Source organism: Neodiprion lecontei, chromosome 1, assembly GCF_021901455.1.
Source record: "Neodiprion lecontei isolate iyNeoLeco1 chromosome 1, iyNeoLeco1.1, whole genome shotgun sequence".
Classification (NCBI taxonomy): Eukaryota; Metazoa; Arthropoda; class Insecta; order Hymenoptera; family Diprionidae; genus Neodiprion; species Neodiprion lecontei.
This window is the reverse complement of record NC_060260.1, coordinates 22,701,695-22,712,377: the sequence shown is the minus strand read 5'-3', so window position 1 is coordinate 22,712,377 and position 10,683 is coordinate 22,701,695. Positions and strand designations below refer to the sequence as shown.

Here is a 10,683-nt window from a genome sequence, read left to right as displayed (position 1 = left end):
ACACAGTGAGAGCTCTCGGTATGACGTTAGGCAGAGACGTTGGTGGCGACGGACTGAACCCGGTTCGGAAATCAGTAACAAGTGACGGTACATTACCGAACAATCCAAAATAAAGCGAACGAGAAAATATATCCCGATGAAATATATTCGCCTGTTATACCCGCCTATTTACTCAGAAAATTAAACTATAATTATTCGGTGTAATGGAAAACTCGTTGATTAGAAATAGATTACTTTCCGTGCTAAATTGTATTTGCATTCAACAAATGTTGCCGATTCTATTTTCAGAAACTTTTTCTGCACCCTTATATTACTCAACTTAGTAAACTTAACAAAACTTCTCGTTTTTTCAACCGCACGAACAAAGTGTGCGAATGAAGTTTGGAAATGATAGGGATATAGAGACTTCTTTCTTTCTCTCTTTGAGAGAGATACTTTAAAGACCTCAGAGAGAGAAATACAGGAATACATGTTAAATACCAGAGTTCGATTAATAAGATGAGTAAGGCTTATAAAGTTTGACAATATGATTATGTGGGTATGACCCTGTTTCGGAAGGGCCTGGAACTTATTGTGAGAATTCAATTCGATCTTGCGATAGCTGATCCACAGGACGCCTAATACGTGTTAGGAAATCCCCAATATCGAAGTGAAACCTTTTGCTTCACTAAAAGGCGCGCAAAAACTGATCGCTACGTGATGTAAAGCAAGAGAAAAGAAAAGATATTCCGGTTCCACACATCCATGTTAAGAAGCGTTCAACATGCGAAGATCACTATTACTATTCACAAAATAGAAAGGAGTATCGGACGGCTGAAGTTTGAATTTAACAGAGTGGCTACGAGAAGATTATTGGTATTATCCCAGTCCGATCCTCGACTAGGCTGATTCGTATTTATAATTGAAAACCGGTCCGTTCACCGCGGAAAATACAAAAGGCATTGCAGAATGCACGGGCTTGTGCACCAAAATTTCTGTTTAAAATCTTTACGACTGCACGTGACCTCAAGTAATTTGTTCACTATGGTGACGCTTGTTAACCTGGAAAATGACCGACGAATTAACGTGCGCATATGCGTACGCACAGCAAAACGGTCGTATGAAATACTCAACATCTTTGTAGGAACGTCTGCACTGTTTCACGTGTGGTGATTTCGACCCAAAAATACAAGTCTTATTTCACTCAATTGTATCAATTGTCCATTTTCATGTATCGGAAATGATAAATATATGTTATACGAAAATAAGAACTGACCGTTAGCATAAATTTCAATATCATTGAATCTGCCATAATTTCAATTCACATGAAATGAATAAATTATGCTTATAACAAATTCATATCACAATACACCTTATCTCTGACAATGAATGTCAACACGATGTTTTGAACCGGAAGAACTACAATTTTTATTTGAAGTACGGAGCAAAGGAAGTTTTTTCAGAAATTTCGATAAAAGTAATAGCACACCTTCTTTTAAAAATTCAAAAATATCTTATCATACATTTCCTAACGTTTTCCCTCTTTCATCATTGGTACAAGGCAATAAAAATAACCATTGGCTCCAAATTATATCATGCATACTTTTATCTCTAAATAGTAATCATACTACTTCAAGACAGGTCAATCTTGATTTGCAGCTTCAATTTCTCAGAAGATGGTACATATTTAGGAAGCATTTGAAATCTTTGTTTCCTGTGTCTCCATTTATTTACCGTCACTTCTCACTCGGCTCAATAGGCAGTTAAAACGGTCACGCATATCATTTTTAGTCTAAAATCTCCAATTCGACACGATATCTAAACACAAGCGACTATGCAAGATAGAAAGTTCTAAGACTAAGTGCATATTCATATTAATCGCGTCACTCTTGCCGTATCCCGTTAGTCTTTATATTAAGTGGCCGAAAAAAAATTTCTCGCATAATATAAACGGAAACACGTCTTTCAAATTTTGAGATTATCGTCGAATAATGCAGCAGGCACTTCCACGTGTGGCCGAAGAATACACACGTGGCTCTTTCGTGATCCGTCTATACCGGTAGTCAAAATCTGTGGAAGGAAATTACTTAACACGTAGCTGTCCGCAACCTTGACCGCGTCACAAGAAAGTTAAACACTATCTGGTCCTCAAACCAGTCGCACTCTTTGACCCGGATAACCGTGCCTCGTAACTGACATAAAGTTCGATTAATTGTAACGATTTTATACGAGCACTCGTTAGACGAGCAGTGGATGGTGCAGATATCTATATAGCGAGCCTATGTCTGGTCACCCGCAGATCGCGATTACGTTTTTATGTTCGATCACAGTTGGAGACAGTCATAGCCTTGTGATTCCACCGTTAGCTAACCCAGTGATCGAGAGGCGCGCGATGCAGATTCCCCGGTAAGAACAACTCTCCGCTGAAAACTGGAGAAAGTTACTCGTTTCTCAGGTCCTCACATTGCCCGGTCAAATTCAGAAAATGGTTTTGCACCACGACTGACTCGACGTTGAGAACACCGGTGGTCCAGAAACGCGAACCTTAATTGGATCACTTTCTTCGGCAGTTGGACGAATAATCACTGCCTGCATCAGTTCGCTCGTATAATAGACAGGAAGGTACGTGCGCATCGTCGTCAAGTCCTGCTTCAGGACGACTAGTTAGACTGGATCGATCGTTTCATGGAAATTCTTTAAAATTAACGTAATTAGCGTGTCAGCGTATGACTTTCGGCTGAGTAATGTGAGCTGGGTTCTTAAGTGGTCCGGACGAACCGCGATCCCACCGGAAGTTTTCTTGTGACTCTGTCGTTGATGGTATCTCCGGAATTGACGAATGGGTATATCTACACTGGGGTCACATGCAGCGGATTGTGGGCCAATGACATTCGCTCAGTCCTGTCATGTTGATCCGTCACGAAAATATATTGGCATTAGGAATCCCTAATTTCACTGTCGCGTCTGACGCAGAAGCGTGGCCCGCACCGATGATGAATTGCGCGGTTTATGTTTAAAGATAAGTAATGTGACACGAGAAATTTGTACAAGTCCTCGTTGATTGAGGGTAGGTCAAATAGAAATAGAATTAACACATGAATAATTCACGCACCGTTTAGCGACTAGACTTTTCCTGCAGGAGGGGAACAATATGTTTGCATTTGCAACAGTTGCGTTGGGCGGGATCTATGCCACGTAAGGCTGCTGATACTTACCTACCTGTATGTGACGTACATGTGTGCAAAACCGGTTCAAAATTTACATATGAAACGGAAATATTGGCCACGGTTTTCGACAATCGCGGTCACGCTGCGAAGCGACTCTGAGTTCGAATCGATTACCTCTGTGCTTTGAGTTTCGTTTCCACGAATCTAAAACACTCCGGGAAGTGCATTTAACGGTCAATAAAGATTAGGTGAAAGTCATTTGATCTGTTTTTAAAAATATGATTCTCGAGCTTGCAATTAGCTATAATTTTTCCAAATTTCATTTAATCCAATCCCGTTTCATCTTTACAGCTATTTCTTGGAGGAACGATTACTAATTTCTTGTCCATGGCTACGTATCCGGTATGTTCAGACGCTCCGTGATACAAGTGTCAACTGCTAATACCGTTTTCACCTGCTGTGTCACGCGTGTAAATGTTCCGTAGTTATGTCATGCAATTGCTTGCACCAGATTTATGGATGCTGGAGAGACGGTTGCATTTTTGACCAGTCAGTTCTTCATCTGCATTTGTAAAATTTGAATTTTACCCTGAACAAAGTAATGAGCGTTTCAAAGGAAGTAATCAGACATCGTCTTGAACATATTTTTTCAAAATTGTAACCACGTTGAACAATGCACGTCTAAACACAAGCTTGTACAATTCTCGTAGGAATTACATGGTTATGACTTTTCTCATCGTTCGTGAAACAATGAGGATAAATGAAAGAGCGTGAAGATATAAATTCTCTCAACATCACGTGCCACGCATTTGAATCACCGAGAATGTGTTCAGTAGCCAGGTGACGCGTGATATATATTTTTCACTCGGATATTGGAGAAGAAATCGCCTCCAAGCAGCATCTGTTATAATGGATTAAATACCAAACTTCTGACTCAACCCGAGGAATTGTTTTTGGATTAATTGGGTTGCTGGGAGTATCTGGAAACATATTTGGATCATATTTTAATAGCCCCAAGCTGGACCAATTATCACGAATTGATTTGGACTAATGCTGTGCTACGCAAACCTCAGCGAAAAGTAGAGTAGATACCTTGAAGGCCCACATAGGTCAAGGTGAAGAACAAAGTCTCGATTACACTATTCCAATGAAGACGGAATCTCGACACCAGCCGAGCACACACAACGCTGACGAAGATAATGACCTTCCGCGGTGTCTGGAGGAGTAGGAGGGCCTCTGACACACTTGACGAAGAGGTGAATTGTAACCGCAGACGGCAGAAGTCCGAGCTTAGTTCGATACGAGAGATCGCTCGATGCACATCTCTCCACCGGTGAGAGACGTGATCTGTAATCGGTACACCGATCACGCGAGCCCACGTGCATCTCGATTGAAGAGGAGTGTTGGTTACAACCGTGTGTGCTTATGGTCTTCGTTTTGTTTTCATTTCTGTCACCATTAATACACAACTCGAGTGTGCAAACTAGTGATGAAAGTAATCTCACACCACGTTTTCGCTTGGGATCTATTTACTGGTGTTTATTGATAAAAAAAAATATCAATAGTATCGTTTTTCAACTTTCTCCTTCTTTGATTGAGATTAAGTGAAATTCTAAGGCATAAAATATACTTCACTCACAGAGTATGAATTAAATTTTAAGTGGTCGTTTTAACACTATGTTTGGTAACTTTCTGGCTTCAGAGATTTAAAATGTAGGATTGTTGCCGCGGTTGTTGAAATTTGTTTGCAACATTGTACACTTCGAAACTGTAATAAAAGAAAAACACGAAACGTAGCCAAAATGTACGGGTTTAAAATGTGCCAAAGAACGATCTTGTTACTACTTCTCGTGTCTTCGACTCACTGCCAATTATTCAACTTCACCAAATTAAAATCGTACGTCAATATATTCAATATCAAGGGGTTATATCCCAACGAAACTGGAAACGTCCTGTGGCAAGGGCTTCTCAAAGACTGTGCGAAAAAAGCGTCATTTTCATGCATACAAAAGAATGTCTATACGTATCTGGATAGTACATTTGCAGACCGGGACAATATCACGGTGTTCGATGGTTTTACTTTGACAAAAAACAACTTGGATTATCACAAATATTTAGCCGAATATAACGAGAAAAATCATGATGAAGGATACAATAATATTGACGAGACCGATGGAAAGTCATCAACTGGAAAACAGACTTCCAGAAAGTCAGATGAAAATTATTATGTTGAACCTGTGTCTCCACTCGAAGAAGTTACCAACGCCCTCCACGACAAAACAATCAAGTTCTTAGCAACGAAGGATTATGAGCTTCAACTTCCAAACTTCTTTTTCGAGGGTACATCGATAAAGATCAGTCCTAAAGAGGTCGATGAAGATGGAGCTATAATAAGAGTAGACTTCAAACAAAGAGCAATAACTGAGCAAGGACGACTCTTTCACAAAATAAGTAAGCATTGACACCTCTTCTTATTATATCACATGTGTATCAGACGAATTTTATTAAACTAGTAAGTCGTTGTTATAATCAGGTCTTACTTGATCTTGTGATATTATTATCTTTTCAGAGAAATTCATCAAGAACAAGTTGCTAACAAGCTTCCTGGCCCTACTTCTGATCATCAAGCTCATCAAGATCAAGTTCTTTTTCATTATTCCATTCCTATTTGGTGTGGGAACTGCGAAGAAATTGTTCCTCAAAGTCCTGCTCTTCCTGGTGCCGGCGTTTGCCCACGTCTTCAAATTGTGTTCGAGCTATTACAGTGGCGGAACCAAATATCATCATCATCACCATCAGGTAGAATTTATTCTCGATTATTACCTAAAATGGCATTTGGATATTACAGCAGACTTGTTGTTAATTTCTGTAAATCGCACGCATGAAATTGCGCCTTCTTTTCAGTAGAATACCCCTACTTTGTAAATTAGCCAAAAAATTTCGCGGCAAATTAAACACCTTATTCTCGATATTTTCCAGATTGCCCACCATCATCATCACGTCCCGGTTCCGGTACCGGTTCCAACCTTCCACCACGAGCACCATCCACACCATCACGAAGAGGAGGAATTTGACGGCTACGACTACACGCAGCCACATATTCAGTACAGGAAAGACATGGAAGAGTTGAGGGAATGGGGAATCGCTTCTTACGAGGATCCCGGTGTCTTGACTCCAGAGCCTTACGCCGGCGTGCAGCCGGTACTCGGCCCATACGGGGTGCCTCAATATGCGGCTAACGCCAGACCGGTTACTGTGGTTCCCAATCAGCCGGGTTCATACGAGAAGTACGGGCCTCAGATAAAGTACGACAAGCCGGTTGGGCCGTACGAGAATCCCAATCCAAATATACGCCACACTTTGAGCAACATAGGCATGACCCAGTTCAACAAAAATCTCGGACTAAGGGGGCCCGTTTCAAACTTGGGTCCAATAGGGAATCACGCTCAAGGTTTAGCCTACAACGGGTACTTTGATGAGGTCCGGTTTACTCGGGCAGCCGCACCCGTGACTGAGCCGAGTATGGCAAAGGTCCCTTACCATCCACAGCAGCAACACCAGCAGCAGAATCACTTGTTCAGCTCGCAGATAAGACCCGGAACAACATTTTCGAAGAATTCTGGATTCACCTCAAAGTCGGACAACGCTAATGCCTGGTTGAACAGCTCGCCGACCGTTGACATCGTTAAGCGTATTCCTCACTCCGTGCAACCGACGTCCAAGTCTCCAATTTATACGCAAAATGGTCAGCTGGGAAATCAACCGGCCCAAAACGTGGCCAAGCCCTATCAGCAAATCTCGCAAGTCCCGCAGAATTTCCAACATGCCCTTGCTTTGAATCCCGTGACAGTCGCACAAAAGTCAACCTACAATCTGCAGTCGTCCCAGCAGAGAATAGCTCAGCAAGACAATGCCAAGAATACTCAATCCGATGCATCCAGGAGTCAGCTCAGAGCCTATGACGACGAATTTTACGGTCCCATTGTCGGGAGATTGGACGAAATCTTCAAACAGCTGAGGTTTCTGGAAGAGGATTGTCGCGAGCGGTTGATTTGCAGCATGTATAAAAATCCCGCGGTGTATACACCGCACAGCAATCTTGTGTCGAACGAGTTGTCAAGGTATGTGAAGTCGTTCTCGGCAGAAATATAGTGACTGTGCTCATTGGTGTAGAGTTTGTACGTTGTGGTTCCGAATCGTCAACAAATAACTTTGAATCAATTAAACTCGGGCGAAAGGCGCGTCAATAAGGCGAGTCAAAATTGAGCCAATCGGGTCACTGACAGTGGCCTTCTACCGAGAACTGTCTACCGGGTTATATTTTTTAAGGTTTTTGGGTCACGATTGTGAAATGTCGACGGTACACCTGAGCGTGCACATTGGTGATGCGCCACGTGATAACACGCACCTTTAGTAAACATGGGCAGGATAAAATATTTGTAATATTTCGCCGCATTTCCACGCCTTTCCCCGCGTTCGCGTTCAGATAGATAGCAACGAGTACAACTAGGTCGTTGCAGACCAAACCGGTGAAAGAACCGAGGATCCTTGTCGAATTACGGTCACGCCTACATAGTAGCCACGGTCTACAACGCTGCGGAAAAGTAAAGGCGGTAGTCGATGAAGTTTACTTAGAAACACGTGGTACGAATAATTATACTAATCAATGAAAGCCGGAAGTAAATTTGTGCGCCGAAATCGGCAAGGTCGCGAGTCAGGCGCTACGCGAATTACCGATTTTTTCAACTTTCTGAAGCAAGCCTGCTTACGTTTCATTTGCTTCGTAGGGTTCTTTTTCACGTACTGCCACTCCTAATCTGTAATAAAGTTTGTCAATTTTTCAAGGTTCAATATATCCAAAAAGATCGTTGAATTTAACCAGATTTGAGTGAAAATTGATTTCATTGTAATCCTTACGTTCCATTTTTTACGGCAGACATAATCACCTGATTTGTACTTAATAAGTACGGGAATTTTCAATTCCCTGGCTATGGTACATTTGTTGGAATTACATTGACTTTAAATCGGACCATATTTTTTGACATTGTGTTTGGTAACATGATAGCTCATTACGTTAAAACAGTGACATCATAATTAGATATTTAAGATCCTTGGCTTGTGAATTTAATTACATCTATATATTTAACACAATTGCATGGTGATAGTACGTTCAAAATAAAAATTGAGAACTAGATTGCGATGCATTGAACTTTGTTTTATCTCATTCCAGGGAAGCGGATGAACTTAGACAAGGTAACCGAGAAAGTGCTTCAGGGCGACGATTTCAGCGGTACATGAATGCTGCAAGGGCTGGACAAGACCGCGGTGATTGCCATCGGTTGTATTCCTGTCACATAAGCACGGAATAGAAAAATACCATAAGTTCGGAGGTAGGATTTCGAGAGGTTATTGCGTTGTAGACTCAAAATGTAGTTGCAATCTTTGTATAGTCTTATTCCATAGGTATATTTATATTTATTTTCGTATAGAAATACAGAAACTATGAAATTAGAATTTACTGAACAATGTGCATTCAGATTGTACTGAGATTTATGGGCCATAAGTCGCGACGTTTAGTTTATGGATTCTAATTTCGTATGTATGGTAAATTTAGTCTAATTGCATCGCTAATCAGAAACCTTAGAAGTGAAAATCTAACAGCAAGGCCCGACTTTCCGTTCGTTCCTGAGATATAATTCAAGTATCTGGACTGTATTAACACTAGCGTTATGCGTTTTATTTATCTAAACTGAGAACTATCATCTTGAATTACATAGTTCGTAGTCATAGTCAAATTCATTCTCATTAAACAGGGTGCCATTGCCATCCGCTGGTGTGGATTCATTTCATGCCACTTAGATTGTAGAAAACCGTTAACAATCATTCGTGTAATGTTTGTATTTATTTGCGAAATTGTCTATTTTGTGTGTGCTCAATAGGTTATAATTTGTAAATTATGTATAATAAATCAATTTGAAAAGAAGTATTCTCACCTGAATTCAATTCACTTACAATCCCAAACATTGAATATTTTTGCAGTGTTAACTGAGGTAGAAAACTGGCGTATTAGCTTATAAGGTAAGTGTACCAGTTATTGATGGGTTTAGACCCAATTATTGACCCTTTTATTTTACAAAATTATAAATTGATGGCACAAACGGTGAATTTCTCGATGGCTAAAATCAATTCCTAGAGGATCAGACACTGCAAATTTATTTTCCGTTAATTTTGAACTAAGGGTCTACAGATACAACCGAAAAAGGTCAATAATTGTGACAGACTCAATAACTGCTAACTTACCTTTCGATATTATTTATGAGAATCCTCAATATATCATGACATGAAACCCAAAAAATACGGAATTTCAAAGCAGGATATTATTGATATTCGTAAGCTTGATTAACATAATCAAATTATCGTGGCAATAGATAATCGTGAAATAAGATGAAGATAAATTTCTCATCCTACCCGGAGATGCAGTTACATAAGCAGTGAGTTTCGATCAGTCTCTCTCTTTCTAATAATATTTAAGAAACATAAAGTAAGAGCATTCAATGAAGATTCACAGTACGATGCGTAATGCACACTCCTGTACAGGATGATTTGTATTATGTAATACTATACAAATCATCCGTCAATCAGCGAAAGAGTTTCCCTCTGGTCATTCGTTAGATATAACGATCGTTCAACACTTTCCATTGTTGGGTTATGGGTTTGATATATGTATAATAACAGGTTGAGTTAGATGCACAACGGTCTGCGTAAGTATGTCGTATTTCTAGCGTAACCCACAGTTCCTGATTCGACAGGTTATACTGCCAAGCCATTTAAGTCCGCTATCGTGATGGGCCGTCATTACATATTAGCCTCATAAACTATCTATGTTTACGGTGTTTAGCGAGTTACGTTAATCTGCTCAACCTCGACATGGCAAAATGATATGAAATTTTATCGTTAAATTCGTAGGAGACACAAAATGGATCTTATTTTTTTTACATGCAGGATGGGGTGACAGATTGTTCGCAGTCATTGTCAGTAAGATATTCTATTGATAGTATCATTTTATAAGACTAGATGGGATTAAAATTGTATATCAATGTACAGTGATCATTATTATTATTTTACAAACTTGTATTTCACTTTACGCCATCACGGTTAAATGTAGCATAAAAAGGATTAAAATTTTTATTACAAACATTGGTGTTTACATTGTGAAGGCAAGGGTACTATCGACGCAAAATTTGGTGAAACACTCAAAACGATCGTTAAGATATACCATAAACAATATTACCGAAATGCAAATTAACGGAGCGTATACCAAATTAATATTTACGAATATACGGTGTTGTGAGTTTGTGTGATATACTCTTTTGACAATAAGTGACTAGCGTTTTTTTCTATGATATTCACGATAAACAGAGTTATTTATTCTCCCTGATGTATACTAGCTCATCACGAATGAATGGCGTAAGGACCGTCCGAATTTCATTTCCGCCACAAACTGGAGTTCAAAAATTAGCCTCTGCGTAAGTGAAGT

General features: G+C 40.0%; 1 protein-coding gene across 1 annotated transcript; it reads left to right on the top strand.

Annotated features, from left to right (window-relative positions):
* The first annotated feature begins 4,155 nt into the window (after window positions 1-4,155).
* On the top strand, window positions 4,156-9,129 carry LOC107228189. The gene is made up of 4 exons (XM_015669565.2): window positions 4,156-5,597; window positions 5,716-5,945; window positions 6,126-7,267; window positions 8,377-9,129. The coding sequence occupies exons 1-4, from the start codon at window positions 4,949-4,951 to the stop codon at window positions 8,513-8,515; spliced, it is 2,160 nt and encodes a 719-aa protein (XP_015525051.2). The 5' UTR covers window positions 4,156-4,948; the 3' UTR covers window positions 8,516-9,129.
* Window positions 9,130-10,683: the final 1,554 nt, after the last annotated feature.